Source organism: Python bivittatus, unplaced genomic scaffold (assembly GCF_059951505.1).
Source record: "Python bivittatus isolate LINGU-HERP-01145 unplaced genomic scaffold, Pbiv_v1 ctg000570_np1212, whole genome shotgun sequence".
Taxonomy (NCBI): domain Eukaryota; kingdom Metazoa; phylum Chordata; class Lepidosauria; order Squamata; family Pythonidae; genus Python; species Python bivittatus.
The window spans coordinates 25232482-25250789 of NW_028277097.1; the positions used below are offsets into that span (position 1 = coordinate 25232482).

General features: G+C 61.8%; 2 protein-coding genes across 7 annotated transcripts in view; one reads left to right on the top strand and one right to left on the bottom strand.

Annotated features, from left to right (window-relative positions):
• The first annotated feature begins 341 nt into the window (after window positions 1-341).
• SPAG8 (sperm associated antigen 8) lies at window positions 342-5686 on the top strand. 3 transcript variants are annotated; one of them, XM_088153044.1, is made up of 7 exons: window positions 342-487; window positions 702-999; window positions 1357-1531; window positions 2999-3044; window positions 4943-5060; window positions 5166-5228; window positions 5473-5611. In XM_088153044.1, the coding sequence occupies exons 1-7, from the start codon at window positions 474-476 to the stop codon at window positions 5593-5595; spliced, it is 837 nt and encodes a 278-aa protein (XP_088009170.1). In that variant the 5' UTR covers window positions 342-473; the 3' UTR covers window positions 5596-5611. The 3 variants fall into 3 exon arrangements, with proteins under 3 accessions (XP_088009170.1, XP_088009171.1, XP_088009172.1); XM_088153045.1 differs by lacking the exon at window positions 4943-5060 and having other exon boundaries at window positions 5473-5686; XM_088153046.1 differs by lacking the exon at window positions 5166-5228 and having other exon boundaries at window positions 5473-5595.
• A 475-nt stretch (window positions 5687-6161) lies between these two features.
• Window positions 6162-18308, bottom strand: part of NPR2 (natriuretic peptide receptor 2) — a 32201-nt gene continuing 20054 nt past the window's right edge. The window contains exons 3-22 of one of the 4 annotated variants that reach the window (XM_088153042.1): window positions 17583-17696; window positions 13493-13628; window positions 13160-13254; window positions 12861-12987; window positions 12453-12537; window positions 12137-12257; window positions 11896-11970; window positions 11732-11809; window positions 11509-11613; window positions 11357-11428; window positions 10961-11120; window positions 10634-10789; window positions 9618-9786; window positions 8581-8727; window positions 8373-8496; window positions 7420-7488; window positions 7152-7326; window positions 6965-7063; window positions 6463-6602; window positions 6162-6299 (exon numbers count right to left, since the gene is read on the bottom strand). In XM_088153042.1, coding sequence (XP_088009168.1) covers window positions 6246-6299; window positions 6463-6602; window positions 6965-7063; window positions 7152-7326; window positions 7420-7488; window positions 8373-8496; window positions 8581-8727; window positions 9618-9786; window positions 10634-10789; window positions 10961-11120; window positions 11357-11428; window positions 11509-11613; window positions 11732-11809; window positions 11896-11970; window positions 12137-12257; window positions 12453-12537; window positions 12861-12987; window positions 13160-13254; window positions 13493-13628; window positions 17583-17696 — 2301 coding nt within the window. In that variant the 3' untranslated portion in view covers window positions 6162-6245. Of the gene's footprint in view, window positions 6603-6964; window positions 7064-7151; window positions 7327-7419; window positions 7489-8372; window positions 8497-8580; window positions 8728-9617; window positions 9787-10633; window positions 10790-10960; window positions 11121-11356; window positions 11429-11508; window positions 11614-11731; window positions 11810-11895; window positions 11971-12136; window positions 12258-12452; window positions 12538-12860; window positions 12988-13159; window positions 13255-13492; window positions 13629-17582; window positions 17697-18308 lie in introns of all 4 variants that reach the window. The other 3 variants (XM_088153043.1, XM_088153038.1, XM_088153041.1) reach the window with 3 other exon arrangements.

The following is an 18308-nucleotide window of genomic DNA, read 5'->3' on the forward strand; positions in this document are numbered from 1 at the left end:
AGCCAGGCCCTCTCAGGACCACGGAAAGCGCGCGAGAAGCGGGCGCCGCTGGGCCGCCCCTCCTCCTCGGAAGCCCCCGACCGGGAGCCCGGAGGCCGAGCCGGGGGCCCGGTGTGATCGGGGCGGGGCGGGGCGGGGCGGGGCCGGGCCGTTCCTCCCGGGGCTGGAGGAGGCGGGGGGCGGCCGGGCCCTAGGACCCCTCGGCCGCCGGCCTCCGAGCAACCGCTCTCGGCTCCCTCGCTTCGCGCGCCCCGCAGAGACTCCCGTCCAGGGCTGCGCGCGGCGGGGCTCCGCTCCCCGCCCGTCCTCGCTCGCCTGCGCCGGGGGAAGGGCCCGCTCGCCCCTTCGCCTGACCAACGGTTGCGCCGGCTGCTTCCCCGCCTCCCTGGTCCCGCCCGGCGGCGCCGCCCCACGCCGGGCTCCGTCTCCGTCTCCGTGGAGACCAGCGAAGCGCCGGCTCGCCGCAGCCCGGGATGGAGCCGGACGGGTGAGCCCGGAGCTTGGCCTCGCGGCCCCCGCGGCCCGCGCCTCGGCTTGCGGCTGTCTGGGAGCGGGGCCGCTCCGGGTGCGGGAGGGGAGTCCTTGGGCCCGGCGGCGCTCCGGGCAGGGCCGTCGGTCGCCGGAGCAGCGGCGCGCCCTTCCCGCTTCCCAGCGCCGGCTGCCCGCGACCCGGCGCTCTTCCTGTCTCTTCCCTGCGCCAGGCCCCAGCCGCCGAGCCGCGGAGAAGCCGCCGCCGCCGCCCCGGCCAGCGCGGAGGAGCCCCGGCCATGCGCAGCAGAGACGGCCCCGTGCCCTGCGGAGATGCCGCCGGGCCCCGAGGCAGGCCTGCAGGCGGCAGCCACGTACGCGGTGGAGCTGCCGCCCTGCCACGGCGTGCCAGGGCCCTACCTCGGGGAGCTGCCGGCCGCGGATCTGCAGCCGCCCCCGCTCAGCGCCCCGGAGCCGCCGGGCGAGGTGCCCGCTCGCGGAAAGTGCCTGATGCGCAACTGGCAGGAAGAGGTGAGGCAGGCTTCCGGGCTGGCCCTTCTGCCCGTTGGCAGGCTTGGCCCTGGCGCGAGAGGCCGGGCACCGCTGGGATCCCTCTGCCCCTTGGCTGGCTCTCCTCCAGGCGCTCCCCTCCCCGTCCTCCGCAGCTCCAGCGCTAGCCTAGCCTGGGACAAGTCTGTGGGATGAGCAGGGCCTCACCAGGGGCTTGAGGGGGACCCCCCTCCACTCCTGCCCTGCAGAGCCAAAGCGGGAGGCACACCCAAGCCTTGCCCTCCTTGGTGGGCGTGGGGAGCAAGTGACTGGAAGCCCCTCCATGCTGGGGGGGCAGGGAGGGAGAACGTTCTTTGCTTTGGGTTTTACTTCTCCCAGAGAGCCACCAATGATCTGGACCGTGTGCCGAGGCCTGAGTATGGCACCGAGGGATTCTTCTATCGGCACGGGCATCCTGGCCTCCTCACCCTTGAATTTCTAGCTGGAGTGGCCAAGAGCACCACTATGAAGGACTCCTACCCTTGGCCTGTGAAGACGGGGCTCCCTGTGCGAGGTGGGCAGCAGGACAGGGGGTGGGGAGGGGGAGGGGGCCCAGGAGGAGGCTCAAGATGCCTGTGTGGGCACCGGAGCTGGTCCAGTGGAGCTGAGGCTCATCAAGCAACCAAATGTGCAGAGAGAGGAAGGGGGTTGGGGTTAGGGTGTGCTGCGATGCTACTCCAGAGACCCAGTTATGGTGGAGCCCGTAGCCCCCTGCCCGCTTGAGGTCCCTGCTTTCCACTCGCATTGGAAGGGTAGGCTCCTCGCTCCCCAGAATGCTGTCTCCAGGACGCTGCTGTCGTTAGTGGCCAGAACCGAACCCTCTGCACCCCGGGCCGAGTCCGGAGTTTGGCTTTCCTTTTCAGGCCGCCCGGCAGGGCCTTTCTCGCTCCTGCTTCCGATCAGCAAATAGACAGTCCAGTTGTGCAACTGCAGCCCTGCCGTTTCCAGGCCTTTTCCCCCAAACAGCCCCTTGGGGCAGCCTCTTCTGCGAACAGCAGCTCCTTTGGAAGATACTTCAAAAAGATTATTTGGCTTCTACCCCCCCCCCCCCGTTTTTTCCTCTAAAGCGTCTAGGTTTATTTTTAAAAATACTGTAAAAAAGTACAGAGCAGTGTTTCTCCACCTTGGTAGCTTTCAGATGGTGGACTTCAACTCCCAGAATCCCCGTGCTGGCTGGGGGATTCTGGGAGTTGAAGTCCACCATCTAAAAGCTGCCAAGGTGGAGAAACCACTGGTTGCAGAGGGACAAGTTGCAATCCTTGGTGAGGTCATCTCCTTCCTTGGGACTGGTGGATTCTGCCTTCTGTTGGACGCCTTTGGGTGGGTTGAGCAGAGAAAAGGAAGCAGCTTCTAGGAAGGGCTTTAACTTCCTGAAGCGATTTTGCACTGGACTGGATTATACCAGGCCTGCACAGCTCATTGGGGGAAAGGGCCACGCTGCTAAATTAAAAATCCTGGTGGGCCGATCAGCTGTTCTGTGGCTACCGCCGGAGCTGGTGGCTGCAGGAGTCTTGGAGGTGCTTGGCAGCGGGCCTTCCAGGGCAGCAGCTGTAAATTTACGACTTTTTGGAAAATGGCAGGCTGCATGGTGTGCAGGCCTGGATTTCGCTCATTGCTATCAAAGAGATAGGAGCCCGCCCAGAGCCTCTTAGAGGAGGCTGTGCGGGGTCCCTGAGCCAGCTGGGGAGCCAAATAACCTGCCTCAGGACAGGAAGCTGGGCCTTCCAGCGGATGGCCCTCCGATGTGGCTCTCCCTTGCATGAAATGCAGGGGGTCGGGGGTGGGTCGGAATTGGTATAATGCCTGGGTCAGTTTGGGACACCAGGGTGGGCGCTGGTGGGGGGCGTTCTCCCGTTTTCCTCCCTGCGGAGGGTTGAGAGCCCCCCTCCTGCCTCCCTCCCCAGGAGAGGTTCTTCTCCAGCCGCTGCTGCGCTCACCCTCTCCCACTCAGCTCCTCTAAGGACGGCGTTCTTTCCCCCAGGGAAGCGAGAGGCTATGATGGAGCATCTTCTGTACCAGAAGCACAGGTAAGGATCAGGACCTTCTCCCTCCCACTAGGCAGCCAGAAACCTGTGGGCCTCTCAGGGCCAAAGGACGGGCCTCTTTCCTCCCCAGCACTCCGACTGGCCTGGACTTTCCTAAAGCCGCCTGCCCCCCGCGGGTCCGGAGCCGTGACCCAGACCAGGGCCCTGGGGTTATTGTAGGCCACGGAGCGGCAGAGAGTGGGAGGACTTCTGTAGTAGCAGATTAGAGTGTCGCCCTTCTGTGTCAGATGGCTGGGTGACGCTTCAAATACTAACATGGAAGCCCTTCCCCATTACGTCAGGGGCCTTCTCTGGCTCCCCACAGCCTAGGCAGCTAGTCACATCAGCTAGCGAGGATCTCGAGTCACGGTCGCCTTGCTTTAGCTGCCTAAAGGAATGCTCTGGGGGGATCGGGCACAGTGGGCTTCCTCAGCCTGCTTAGCAGAGCCTTCCCAAGGGCTCCTCGTTGCCCAGGGAGGAGAGGGCAAGGGCTGGCATGAACTGGTGGGGTCCTTGAAGGGCCTTTTGCCTGGGAGTCTTGCCAGAGGCCTGGCGGGAGGCCACCTTGCATAACCCTTGAAGCTGAAAAGGGGATGAGGGGAAACAGGGCAGGCCAAGGGAGGAACGACTATTGCGGTCCTTCCCAAGCGGGATGTTGCAGAAATAATTAAATGGGCGAGTGAAGGATGGTGGGGCAGGGGGCGGCAGCAGCACAGGCAACCAGCAACGGGCGTGTGGATTTCTGCAAGCGGAAGAAAGGCCAGCAGAGATGCTGGGGAAGGGGAGGCAGGCCGTTCCCACAAAGCACCGTCTCCTCCCGCTTGACGGGGGGGGGGGGTCCCTGGGCTGAAAGAAATCCAGATGGGCGATGGCAGCAGCAGCCCTTAGCCAGCACGCCTGCGAGGACACACGTTGGGGCCCGTGGCAGCCCCAGGAAGGCATCTATATCCCAGCTGCAGAGCGGTTTGGAGAGAGGGCTCCGCCAAGGAGCGCGGATCAGTCTTCTGGCACAACCCACTCCCCCCTTATTTGTACAAAGAGCACTAACGCCCGCACTCCAGCTCTCCCCATTGAGCACCACTGCAGTGCGTTTACCAGCCATGGAAGGGGGATCCTGGCCAGCAGAAGCTCCCTTGCGCGGTGGGGTTGCTGCTTGCTGGCCTTTTCCTGTCCCCCAGCCCCGCCCAGCAGGGATGGGCATCGCTGCACAAATCCAGCACGGGCTGCGCGAGCCCTTCCTGGCCCCCTTTCCCGTGACCTGGGGGCGGTCCCACCCCCGGCTGCGGTCTTATCTGCTGCTGTGATTTGACAGCCAAGGGGGCAGCGAAGTTAGAGCCTGGCCCTGACGGAAGAAACAGCCCGATCGATCAATATTTGCCATGTGGTCCCGACCCTTTACCCAGTGGGAGTGGCACTCTTTGACTTTCTCTTAGATTAGCATTAGCAGCCCTGCAAGAAACCTTCCAGTGGGGCCGTTTCCCTGCAGAAAGCCACTTTGTTCAGGAAAGAAATGAAATAACCATACTCGGTGCTGGGTGCTCCCTTTTATTCTTAAAGCATTTGCACAAGAAGTTGAAAAACGAAGCCTCACCGTTCTACTGTCTTTGTCTAAAAAGTGAACATATAAAATCTTTCCGGGAAATGGACTGGAAGGATGAGTTTTCTACCTGCTGGGGGGTGGACCGGCTCCCCAGCCTTCATTTCCCAAATTGCTGGTGACAAAGGTCTCCTGGGATCGATGCTGCTGATGGTGCTGGAGGTCCCCTGTAGCACCCGCTGGCCCGGAGGCCATTCCTGCCCTGGGGGCCCGAGGGAGCCGGCTCCGCAGCCACCGCCCGGGCTGGGCCCAGGCCCTGTGCTCAGCTTCTGGCTTAGCGGCCGCCGGCGGCGTTTCATTGCAGCAAGAGCCTGATTGAGGACGAGGTCTACCCCCCGCTGGAGCCCATGGAGTCCCTCTCCACCACCCGCCGGGACTATAAGCAGGAAGGCTTCCTTTCTGTGCCCCCGCCCCCCACCCAGGTAAGGGCCCCTTCGTGCCAGAGCAGCAGCCAGGCCCCATTGCCTCCCTCACCCGGACCCACCCAGAAAGCTCCTGGGGGCCATGTGACTTTTTCCTCCCCGCAGCCCCACGACTACTGGCTGGAGCAACCACAGACATTCTGGCTCGAACATGCCCAGCAGGTGCCGGTGAGTGCCATCCTGTCCTGTGCCAACCTGGTGCTTGGCATGCCTTTACTGCCCCCCTCCCCCTGAGGCTCGTCCTTGGAAGGGCGGTGAAGGGCACGGTTGGCTGGCTGGCAGCCCGAGCACCTGTTGTTCTCGTGTGGAGGGTATGTTCTGCCCAGGCGGCTTGCGCCCAGCAACCCAGGGCACGCGGGAGGAGGTCAGGTACGCCTGCTGGCTCTTCAGGGCTCTTTCCCCCTCCCCGCAGGGCACCTCCAGCATCCGGACTGGCGACACCCCTTTCAAGAAGTGTGCCACATTCACAACACCTGTCCCCGAACACCTTGGCCAGCCGCTGCCGTACGACTCGGAGAACTGTCCCAAGCTGTAGAAACAGGCTTGCCGCCATCCGGGCCAGTGGAAAAGCACCAAGCTTAGGCAGGAATTTGAGGGGGTGTGAAGACCCCTCCTTGAACAGCTGACTCCCCTGCAAGAGCTAAAGCCCTGGCAACTCCAGGGCTGTTTCCAGGAAACCTCCGTGTTGGCCCCCAGCCACAAAAGCATGCCAGGGCTGGGCAGACCATGTGCCATCCTTTCTCCAGCTAAATAGTGGGGGGAGTGGGCTGCTATTCCCCTCCCTCTTTCTGTTTTGACCACATTGTTTTCCCGATTCCTGTATTTACAACCAGAGGGAAAAAGTGGGCGGGAGAGGTTGTCTCAGCCAGCTGAGCCATGAGGGGGCACAGGCTGGGGTCAGGAACCCGGCTGGGCAAAGGGCATCATTGTGTGACCTGGGCTCAGGCAGGGGGTTCTCCAGCACCTGGTGCACGGCTTTTGTAGGCTGGGCAAGGGAGACCCTCGGTGTCCAGGGCAGCAAGAGGCCGGCCACCGCCTTCAGGGCTAGCCGCAGCCTCCCCAGGCAGGGGGCGTCCTTCCCTGCAGGCTGACCCCTCCTTGCCCTCCCGGCTCCAAGGCAAAGTGAATTCCCAGGCATCTTCGTGGGAGGAGTGGCTGCCCAGTGCCCAAAGAGGGAGGAGCCAATCAGATGATGCTCTTCTCACCCAGCAGCCAGTAGGTCCTCACCTTCCCTTTGCCCTGCCGGGAAGCAGAAATGGAGCCGGTACATAAAGGGTGTGGAGAGCCTTGCCCCCTTTCTTGCAAACCCCCCCCCCCTCAAAGCAGTGAAGGCGAGGTGCGCAGCCGTGGTCTGCCCTCCCCCAACTGCGCGGGGGGCCGGCGTGCTCCTTCCCAAGCCCACCTTCATCTCCACGTCACCCCGCAGCTCCAGCTCAAAGCAGCCAAACTCGTCCAGGATCTCCTCGGTGGTGGAAGAGATGTGGATCTTCAAGGCTGGAAGGAACCGGTGGTAGAGGGTCGGCACCAGTAACCCCCGATCCCCTGCCAAATGGGGGCGGCGGCATGCTTGTGAGCCTTGGTGGTTCACAACAATTCTTAAGTACCACAATAAAAAGTGAATTAATATAAACTAATGAAACCCCAACTCTTCCTGAGGGAGCCCCCCTCGCTTTCAAGAGGACAGGGCCATCAAGGAGAAGCAAGGCCTCTGGGCCTCAGCCTCCCTTGCCTCCCATCAATGGGGCACGATGGGTTGCATCCAACCGGAGCATCTACAGAAAGGGAAAGGAAATTCCTGGTGAAGCCGGGCGGGCCCCGGAAGGAACGCCAGGCTGGGAGAAGCGGCCGCCGAAGGCTCTGCGGGGACAACGGGGCCTGGCTCCCCAGGAAGGGTGGAGGCTCACCCTCGCCGGTGGACTCCATGCGTGAAGCTGTGTTGACTGTGTCCCCAAAAAGGCAGTAGCGCGGCATCTTGAGGCCCACCACTCCTGCACACACCGGCCCTGGAGGGAGGCAGAGGAAGGGGCTTAACCGGGGTGCTCTACCCCCCCAAATGAGATGGGCCCGGGGTCTTGCCTGCCTCAGACTCACCCGAGTGTACACCAATGCGCAGACACAGCTGCTCACCGGGCCGGTGCCGGATGCGGAATGTTTTCACAGCCTCCAAAAGTGCAAGGGCCATGCGGGCGATCTCGTGGGCGTGACGCTTGCCATTCCGAACAGGCAAGCCAGACACAACCATGTAGGCATCGCCGATGGTCTCCACCTACGGCCGAGGAGCAGCGTGAGCCGGGCTCTCCCAGCGGTGCTGCTCTGAGCCCGGGCTGGGAGAGGAGACTCCGGGCGCAGCAGCGCTCACCTTGTAGACGTCAAAGTTGTCAATGATGGCATCGAAGCACGTGTAGAGGTCGTTGAGGAGCGTCACTACCTGGCGGGGTTGGGGGAGACGCAGGTGAGCAGGCTGGGCTGGCCAGGGGAGTCTAGTCTAGCAAGAGCAGGTGACCATCCTGGGGCAAGACTGCTGGTGGACGATGCGGATCAGGCTGCGAAGCTGTGCAGGTGCGCACGGGCCTAAGGCAGGGAGGCGCTTTTGGGAGCAAAGGGGCCGGCGGAAAGGCGTTTTTTGGAAAGCAAGGAGAGCACAATTAACAAAGCTGAGGGGGGAGGCGAGGGCTGCCCAAAGAGAGAGAATCGACTGGGGCACCACACACAGGCCCTGCGGAAGTGGTCGCCAAGAACTGGGGGTGTCGTTAATAGCAAGCGCCGCCTTTCCTCTGCTTCTCTGCGGCTGTGTTTCCACAGCACTCTAAAGCTGCGCCAGCAGACAGGACGGCTGTGTTCATGTAATGCGCTACGCCCAAATCAATGATTTACCAGAGGACTTAAAAGTAGCAGCCAGATTCCCAACTGTCCTGAACTGCAATGGGTCGCATAAGAACACAGCCACTGAGGCCTGCTGGCTACGGTCCTAACCACAGGCCATGGTTAACACAGCCGTTCCGGTTTGTTCAGCAATCAGCAGTTGAGGACTGGCCTGGTGCAGTTTGCAAGGCCGGCCAGAGGTTCCAGGCCGTGTTCCTCGGCCGCAGCGCCGCGCGCGAGTAGGACGTGGCTCCGCAGCGGGGTCGGGTGGGGAAAGCAAGCCAAAGCAAGGACCGGCTCCCCCTCCAGGGAGGAAAGATCCCTGGTCTGTCGTGGGAACTGCTCGGCGGGCTGGGCGAGGAGGGCCTCCCGACCACGAACCAGGACGGCCAGAGTCAGCCGCATCCCTTGCAGACACGCAGCAAGGCACCCGCCCGCCCGCGCCCCTACCTGCATGGGGGTGCTCTCTGCTGACAAGGAGGTGAACCCCACAATGTCGCTGAAGTAGATGGTGACGCAGTCGAAGGCTTCGGCTTGGACTGTCTCGCCCCGCTTCAGCTGCTCAGCCACCGAGCTGGGGGAGGAAAGGACAGGAGCTGCTGACCCCTCGGCCCCACGCGCTCAGAGGCGGGAGCGGGCCCCGGGCCCCCGGGCTTACTGAGGGAGGATCTGGTAGAGCAGGTTCTCCGCCTTGCGCTTCTCCTCCAAGTAGGCCTGCGTGCGCTCCTCCACCAGTTTCTCCAGGTTGTTGGCATACTGCTCCATGCGCGACAACAGGTTGTCCAGGATGCTGGTGCTGCCTTCCCTGAGGCGGGGAGAGTGAGGCTGGCGCAAGCGGGCGAGGGAGCTCCAGGAGCGGGTGGGCCAGGCGCACGGCATCACGCCTCCACCCAGGAGCCCCTCACTGTGGAGGCCTTTGTCGGATCCTTCCATCACAGGAAGGGGACTGCGCCTACCCCCAGAGACCACGGGAGCATCTGCCCCCCGGGTCGACCTCCGTCAGCACTGGCCTCTCCTCCAGACAAGGCCCTCCTTGGAGCTCTGCTGGAATTCTTCTCGGGGGCGCTCTCAGGGAGGGGAGGGGCAGTGAGGCAAGGGTGGTCAAGGCTGGCTTGACTTGGGGGCAGGGACCCAGCCTGGGAGCCCTTCTTTCCACACAGCCAAAGTCACTTGCGGAAGCTTTCACGGGAGCCATCGGTATCGCACCCAGAGACGGATGCTGCCCTGGGGAGCATGTCACTGACGCTCACGCGCAGCCTCTACTGGCGGTTTTTCTCTGGCTTGCGACAGATCCTGCCGCAGCTTTGTCCTGCCACGCAACTGTCTCGGGGCTGCAGCAGAAGCAGCCATAGGCCCTTGGGGGCCTCCGCAATGGAGGCGCTCAGCTCACGCTCAGACCTGTTTCTGTCAGTGGGAGAAGAGGGAGATCCTCTTCGGGGAAAACAGGTGCCCTCTTGAGGTATGCTGGCATCTCTGGCACGATGAAAAGGAAACCTGGGGATGGTTGCAACCAGACGCCTTGCCCGGGCCCTCTCGGGATGGGTCCCCAGAGCTGTGGGGGGAGGAGACCTTCTGCGCTTTCTTGCCCAGAGGGGCAGGAGGTGAAACCAGGGCTCTTGCTGTGACTCCCCGTGCCCCCCATGCACGCCAGCCCCGCATGGTGGGAGAAGAGCGGGTGTGGAATGGAGACCCTACCTGTTGAACCGTCGGATGAAGATTTTAATCTGGGTGAAATCCGGGCGCTCACCCAGGTCCTGCGCCCAGCAGCGCTCCATCAGCACAGCCAGTTCCTCGCTGTGCAGGCGGGTGTCAACGGTGGGCCGGAAGTAGGGCGGCTGGCTGTTGCACACCTTCTGCACAATCTCTGGGGAGGAGGAGTGGGGCGGGATGCACAGGAGTGAATGTGTGGGCGATGGGATGGAGGCGCAGCTGACTCGTGGGGGGAGGGGTGACAGGCCGCTGGGGCAATGAGGAGCGAGAAGGGGAGCATGAGCGTCCTGGGGTGGTGGTGAAGGACAATGGGGAGGACCGGAGAGACAGATGTCACAGGGTCAAACCTGTGTGGTCAAAAGCAGCCAAAACCAGCAAACGGCATCGCCCCTTCCCCTTTCTCGCATGGAAACCCCAGTCTTGGTTCTGGGTAGCACCATCCTCCCCTCCCCTCCCCTCTCTCCCCTCCCCCCCAGGCCCGGCCCATCCCAGCCAGAGCCCGAGTGAGCTGGCATGGACACCGGCTGGGGGTGCCTCCAGGGGGCTCCCCAGGTGAGAAGCATTGCCTGCCCTCTGAGGATGAGGAACCCTGGAAGATGGAGGCATAGCCCAACTGTTGGCCTGATGGCACGGGGCTCTCAGCAGCGCCTCTCCAGCGCACCCGAAGAAGACGACAGGTGAAGGGCACCCATCGCGATCTCCTCCTCCTCCTCCTCCAGCACGTCTCAGATGGCTGGACCGCCACTGCTGCCGAGCCCATCCAGACCAGAGGAATTCCTCGGCTGCAAGAGGTCTCCTGCCCATGCAGCTCGGGTAGGGAGGGAGGAGGGAGGGAGGCCTCTGCCGCTTACGTTTCCTGACGCCTCTGGGGGATAATGCAAGGCTTGTAAATCAGCGCCCCACCCCTCGGTCAGGCCAGGCTGGAGGCGAGCGGGGCTGGGCTTTGCCAGGAATGGCTCCTGGGCTGCGTGCTTCCACTCGCCCCTCCAACCCCTCCTCACCCTTGGGGCTGAGGTCTAGGCCCTCCACGAAGAAGGCCCCGTTGCGCAGCGCGATCTCCTGCAGGATAATCCCAAAGCTGTACACGTCTGCCTTCTGCATGGCCGGGGGGGGCAGGGTCCCCTTCTGCAGGAGCTCTGGAGCCGTCCACAGCTTCTCTGAGAGCAGGAGCCGGAGAGTTGGGTCAGAGGCCGTGCGGGGGCTCACCAGGCTTCCCTGGGGAACAGCACGGGGGGGGGCACAAAACCCCAGGATGCCTCTCCTTCGCAGCCTACTGCTCTGGAGAAGAGGAGGAGAGCGGGGCGCAGGGGGCCTTGCCGGGCACTCACTGGCATAGAGCGCGTGACTGCCCTCACTGTCGTGGCTCTGCCGGAAGCTGGCCAGGCCGTAATCCGTGATCTTGAGCACGAAGCGGCTGTCCACCACACAGTTGGAGGACTTGAGGCTGCCGTGGTAGCCGATGATGCTGTTGTGCAGGAAGGCCATGCCCTGTGTGGGGCGGGAGGGGGGAGAGGGGGACAACCAGCTGAAAAGGGGATCCCCAAAGGAGAGAGGAAGGCCCTCTTGAGGCTGAGCCCCAGTGGGGAGGGGGGAGCTGGGGGTCCTCGGAATGCACAGCAAGAAGCCTGGAGAAGCTTGCAGAGACACCCTCAGGAGCTCCGGCGGGGGGCGGGGACAGCATGGCAGTCCGAAGGCCACGATGCTGGTCCGCTCACTTCCCTCACCTTGACGATGTCGTTGATGAGGGAGTAGCGGAACATCCAGTCCAGGTTGATGCTCTCGTTCTCCAGAATATCCTGGGGCAGGGCAAGGAAGGGGTCAGTGCTTGCCCTGGTTGCCCCCGAGCCCTGCCCCCCTCCCAGGACAGCCGCCTCACCTGCAGACTGCCACGAGGGCAGTACTCAGTCACGATGCAGATGTTGGGCGGGTCAATGCAGGCCCCTATGAACCGCGTCAGGTGGTTGAACTGGATATCCCGCATCTGAGGGGCAGAGACATCAGCGCCCCCCAAATGTGAGCAAACATGGACCGGGGGGAGCTGTCGCCTGTGCCCTCCTGCCCAGAGACTGCCGCCCACCCCACAGCCCCCCCATACATACGTGCTTCAGCTCGAAGAGCACCTGCCTCGTCAGCTCGATTCGCTTCTTGTTGACGTGCTTAATGGCCACCACGTTTCCCTGGAGGACAACAGATGAATGAAGAGGGTGGGGTGATGCAGGCCTGCACCTGGCCTCCCGATGCAGCCAGGGCTGGGGGGCCTTACCTTGAAGAGTCCCGTGTTGGCAAAGATCTGGTATTTGCCGTGGGCGGTCACGAGGGAGCCGTAACTTGACCCGCGCTGGAGAGGAGAGAAGGGGCAGACTCACAGCCAGCCAAGGCCTCCAGGTGGCTGGGCAGGAGTGTGGGGGGAGGGCGCCATTGAAGCCCAGCAGCTGGGGAGGATGGGGCTCCTGTGGCGCCTGGTGGGCCCCGGACCCTGCAAGGGGGGACCCACGGTTACCCACCAGTGAGAGCGTGAGTCGACTGCCTGCCCCCTTGGGGTAACGCTCCGAGCTCCCGAACTGCAGCTCCTCCCAGCGGATCCGCCACAGCATGCTGGCCAGCTCCTTCTCCAGCATCAGCTTCCTAGGGAGAAGGGCCAGCAGCCGGTCTGAGCTCCGTGCCCCAGCCATGGCCCCCGAGCTCAGGGTTAAACATCAGAGGGGTGCCCGGCTCCAGCAGCCCCCACTCCTCCTCCAGGCTGCACACCGCCTGTCTGGCCTGGGGGCCCTCCCTTCCGGCCACCTGCCTCCAAGAGAGTTTGCCCTGTGGCTCACGCACCTGAAGATCAGGAAGCTGGAGACCCCAAACATGATAAAGGTGAGTCCGGCCCCTAGTGCCATGATCGCCAGGGTGCTGAGGGCACCTGCAAGGACACACCAAGTCGGGGAGGGGCTCCGCTGCCCGGCCACACCCACAAAGGTACCCTGAAGGGGCATGGCCAGGCAGCTGGGTGCCATCGGGGTGGGTCTTGCTGGGGAGGGAGCCGAGGGGGGATGAGCCCACTTCCCTTCGCTGGGAGGGCAGTGCCAGAAGAGAACCAGCTGCCTGTAGCCGGCAGGCAGCGCTGGGCAGAAAGTGGGGGTCAGGGATTCCCCAAAGCTCTCCTAGGGTAAAGGGAGCCCCTGTCTCTCCCCCAGCTTTCACTTGGGAAGCAAGACAGGGACCCTGCTGCCTCCAGAGACCCACTTTTGTCGCAGGAGGGGTCGTCTATGTCAAAACAGGGGGGGTTATCCAGAGGCGGCTCCCCCTTCACCCAGTGGATGGGCCCCAGCCACTTCAGCTGCTTCTCCGACCCTATGTAGTGTCCAACCACCTGTGGGGGGAAGCGGGGATGGTCAGCACGCCTGGCTGGACACTACAGTTCTCTGGCCCCTGGCCAGGGAGTGGCGGTATCTGCCCCAGACCCTCTTGGTCCAGAAGAAGCAGCGCCAGAGTCCCCTGGCCAGGGAGGGCAGGGTGCTGCTTGGGCCTGGACACCAGCATACCTGGTACTCGCCACTCTTCACGTCTGCCATGGCCCACAGGTTGAAGTCTGTGTCACGGTCGTTGTTCTGATCCATGCTCACGGTCCCGGTGACTCCTGGAGGAGCAGAAGTCCGGCAATGCGTTTTGGTCAGACCCTCCAGGGGCAGCTGGGGCTGGCACCGCTGCCCCCCTTCGGATGGAGCTGCGGACGTGCCACTCCCCCATAGCAGGTCACCCAGGCTGGCCCAGGCCACAGACCTGGATGCCCCTCTGGCCATTCCAGGCCCCTTCAGCCTCACTCTCAGTCTGGCAGCCCCCTCCCTCCCTGCAGCCCCCTCCCCACCCTCCAGTACCCTGGAACGTGCGCCCCTTCATCTTCTCCAGGATGCGGCTGGTGTTCCCCTTTGTTCCGCCCTCGTTGATGGTCTCGTTCAGGGCCATGGTGTAGAGGACCAGGCCATCATGGAAGCAGCCAGCCACCAGGTTTTTCTGTGTGGCAGGGAGCAAAACAGAGGGGGTGAAGGCGTTGCTCTGTGCCCTCCAAGGCACACCCTCGTAGCATGCCGTGACCTCGTTCACAGCTGGAGGGACGACCCTCATGAGGATCCCCTTGTCTGGGGAGGCAGCAGGTATATGGCATGGCACCCCCATTCCTTCAGCTTGGCATTGGTTGTGCCTTCCAAGAAGGTAAGTCTGGCTGCTCCCAGCTGCTGGAACTTTCCTTTCAGACCACCACATTCCTCTTGGTCTCCCTTCCACAGCAGGCAAAAATGTCTAACCCCCAGAACAGAGAAGCCCCTCTCTGTTCTGCTACGGAGGGGCTGGCACGCCCCGGGGGCAGAGAGTTTCCTCCCCCAGTGCACCCCCTGCGATCAGGAGGAGCCCATGACTCCAGGCTCTTTGATCAAGAGGCTGGAACTTGCCCCTCTTTCAAGGCAGAAAACGGGAACATTGTGCCTTCCACTTTCTTAAAACGCGAGACCGGAACTGCTCTAAGTGCCAGCCTCAGCTTTTGCCGATGGGGCTGCAGCCCAGAGACAAGAGGGTCTCCAGCCTGCTGCCTTCCCGTGCCCCACGCCTCTCTGCCCCAAAGACCACGGCGGGTGGGAGGAAGAACCCTGACCGGGTTCACACACCAGGCTAAGCTAGGCTGAAGTGGGACTAGGCGCCTCGAGGCTCTTGCTCGCCTGCCGCCCTCCCGGAAGACAGCCAGGGCGAGCTGGGGGCTTTATTGCTGTGGGCCTCCTGGGGGGGGGGGAACGCAGCTGGACCGTTCTGTGGCTTCTGTTGGGGCTTAGCGCGTGGAGCAAGCCCGGCTCATGCAGTCAGCACATTCTTCAAGGCACGTGAAGAGCCCAGGAAGCGATTAGGGGAGAGGTGGGAATGCAGCCCCTGGGTTCCCTTGAGGTTATCTTTTTAGCACTTTTTTCTGCATGGATTCCTGGGAAACTGCAAAGAAAGCGGGGAGGGGAAGGGGAGCCTAAAAATAGGAGCAGCACCGGGTGGGGAGGGGGCAGGATGTGTGTGGGAGGGTGGCAGGCAGCTTCCTGCCTGCGCCCAGAGTTGGCTCCGCTCCTTCTTCCACCTTGGGAAGGAAGTGGTTAATTCCTCACATCCACCTCTGGCAGAAGGGGACTGCATGGTCCCCCCTCCCAAGGCAAGGTGTGGCCCACCCCGGGATGGCAGGCAGTCCTTTCCCACCCCAAAACGCTCTCCCCGCAGGGGTGGCCACCTGCTCTTCCTGAGGGCTTCCAGGCCAAACCCCTCTCCAGGAGGCGCCAATCACCTGGGCAGTGGGGGGCAGAGACAGGCAAGCTCCTCCTCCCAGCCTCCCTCAAGGAGCTGGAGAGGGCAGAGGCGGGCCTGGGTCGAGGGCTCTTTCAAGCAGAGCGCTCTCCCCTCCCTCCCTCCCTTCCCCTGTGCCAACCGGGATGGGCACAATGAAGCTTATCCTGGGGCAGCTCCGGGTACCCAGCAGGGAGCAGCCATCTGAGCAGAGCCTGGGCATGTGCTCTGCTTTAGAACGGGATGGCTGTTGGCCTGGATGGGCGTGACAGCCACATACCTCCCTCCCGCCAGGCCCCAGGCTGCTGGCTGCCTGGACCGAGAGTGAATTCCCCCCCCACAGCCCAGCCCAGCCCCCTGGAGTCGTAGCACTGGCCATCGGCAGCTGAAGAGGGACCAGAAGCGCGTTGGGGGGCCCTTCTCTGGGCAGCCAAGAACCTGCATGGCTCCCCCCAAGTGCTGGACAGGCTTACGGCCTTTGCGGTCCTCCGCCATGCCAGCCCCTCAAAGCAGGCTGCAAGCAGATCCTCAGGAGGCCGAGAAAGACCACCCCAAGCCCCCCAACAGCATGGGGGCACCTGGCGGCTCCAGCAAGGACTCTCCCATCTGGGAGAGGCTCCCCTGGCCTGCTGCGCAAAGGCCAGAAAGAACCCCGAGAGCCCCCCATTCAGGAAGGGAGCCAAAACTCTCTGGATCCCTGCAAAGGCAGGAACACCGTCATGACCTCCACCAACGGGCGGACTGCGTGGGGCAAGGGTCCCTTTCATTCTGCGGGTTTTTGTGGTTTGGTCCTGTTATAACACACAATCTGTGTGTCTCCCACTGATCCCTGCAGATGCAACGGTCTCCACCAAACAGGGTGAGATGTACAGAAACATTTAGACAACCATCAGGAGAGGAAGAATGTTGAGTCCATGAGAAATAGGTTGGCAGATCTGGCACTAACTCCTTGAAATGCACTAGCTGGTGGGGTTTTTGACAGGATTAGACAACTTGCAGAGGGGATTCATGTGTGCGCGCGTCTGAAGAATGGTGTTTATGAACAGAAACTCCCTAACTGGGGTGCACCAATCTGGGGAGCCTGTTTCCCTCTCTCTTCCAGCACTCTGACACGTATTGCAGAGAGCGAAGGGCGCAGGGAGTCACAGAGTCAACAGCACAGAAAAACACAAAATTTCTATTCTTTTGGAAGGCTGCTCTCTAAGTGAGCACTTTCGTCAAGTTTCCTAAGATCGCAAGCAGCCCATCTTCACCCACCACACATTTTTTGATATGGAAATGGTCCCTGAGGCTTTCCCATGACCTCCCATGGCCGTGCAGAGGGCTCCGAGGCACCGCAGTGCCATTCAAGGCCTTTCTCCTTCATGGATCCGCTTGCTGGATCCCTCTGAGGGCCTCCATTTCCACCAACCTGGGGAAGGTGGTAAGGGGGCTCGGAAGTATACCCGATCCTCTGGGAGGGGCCCCAGCCACCAGTTCCCTGCAATCAGAGGGCAGGTCTCCTCTTGCAAGAGTCGTGGAAAGTGGGAAATGCAGCCGACTCACAGACGTAACCCCAAGGTCTCCCAGTTTGGTGACTTCCTTTCTGGACATTCTCCTTCCCTTCAATTAGTCATACTTTAGCCATGATCATACAAAGGTCTTAATTGACCCCAGCACTCACACAAGCTAAACCTGGTTTGGGTTGGTTAGGATTTTTGTGGGCAGCGCACTGTGCAAACCTGAGGCTTAAGGTTCAGTACTGAAATGCATCCATGTGGTTTGGCTGAATCTGAAGCACATTCTAGGGAAGCCAGCATTTAATTGGCAACCAATGAAACTGGGATGAGCACTCAAAGGGCACTTGGCAAAGCGAGTTAGCCTCTGTGAAGTGCTCTTCTCGATGCAGAGGCAGCCGTGTCCTCTCAAAGGTTGGTGCCGCTATTTCGAGGCCCCTCGCCAGTTGCTTGCGCACATGCTTGCGTGCCCAGCAGCTCTGCTGACGGTTCCAGCAGAAATGGAGCACACGCTCTGGGAAGGCCCTCAAAGCAGCTGCACCAAGCCAAGCATGAAGGACGTGGCTGCCTTAATGCTTCAAGAAGGGTGCTCCACAGCCATGTTGGAGTTCTCTGCTGTCTTCAGCCAAGACCAGGAAATAGAACCAGGAGTTATTTCTAGGACACTTTAAAGTTGGCCCCACACAGTAGCAACTTCACTGCAAGCATATAAAGATGATGGACAGATAACCCAGGGGCTCCATTCGTGTCTCTAGGAATGACCTTAGTGACCTCAAGCCCTAAGTAGAACAAGGAGCTGCTGCTCGCAAGGGTGACTTCCCAATCCAAAGCCCCAGCAGGCTGACCGGCCAGCTCTGCTGCAGACAGGGTCCCAGAGCAGGGGTGTGAACCCCACCCTCTTTCATTCCATGAGCAGCATGAGGCTAGTTGGTCTGTGCCCAGGTCTTGCTGTGCCTGGCTTGGGGCTCTGTGGGTGAGGTGAACCCGGCCACGGGTGATGTTTATCCATGGCCACTACCCTGGGCATCCCTTTCTGTAAAACGCTTGGAAAAATCCCAAAGGCCTCCAACCATCCAGGGAGCTTTGACCTTGGGGGACTCTTCTTGCCCTGGTTAGAAGGAGAGGGAGGAGGAAAGGGTGCCTTGATGGGAAGGGGGCTTACCAGTGAACCACTGAGCTCCACCTGATACTCCTGCCGAGCCCGCAGGATCACCTGATTCTGGAAGCTTCGGTACTCAGAAGTTTGGGGCTCATGATAGGTGATCACCAGCACCGTCTGCAACAAAAGCCATTGGCTGAAGGGATTCGAGAGCCCATGTGCCCCTGCAAGCTGAGGTGCCTGCACCAGCTTTCTCCCTCTCCGCAATCACACCCTGCCCCCCCCACCAGTGCTTCCCGCACGTAGCTGTCTGGAAATCTCACACCAGGCTGCAACATGACTCCCATCTGCCTTGCCAGCACGGCCAACGTGTGGGTGCATTTCAACATCTGGAGGGCTGCATATGGCTCCCCTTGCCTCAGGCCTCGCTCTCACCCTTCCCATCTGCTCCTGAACATTTCTGCAAAGCATTGGCTTCTTTAGTGGGGTGTGCAAGGGAGGGGCAAAGACTGTTGTCAAGGCTCAAGATCTGCATTTGGAAGTGTGTGAGATGAAGGTGCAAAGAAACAGGTCTGCACTTCCAGTGAGGTCTGGCTTCATCACAACTCCCCCATTTTGAAGCAAGCAGCTGAGCCTGGCAGATGTTGGCTGGACAGAAGTCTGGCTGAATGCTCAGAGCCAGAGGCACCGGGAGAGTAAAAGAAGCTACCGCTGCCTGAGGTCTGAAGTTGCCTGCTCTCCAGATGCTTCTACTCTGCTCACCCCTCACAGCACTGCCCGGCTGGCCTC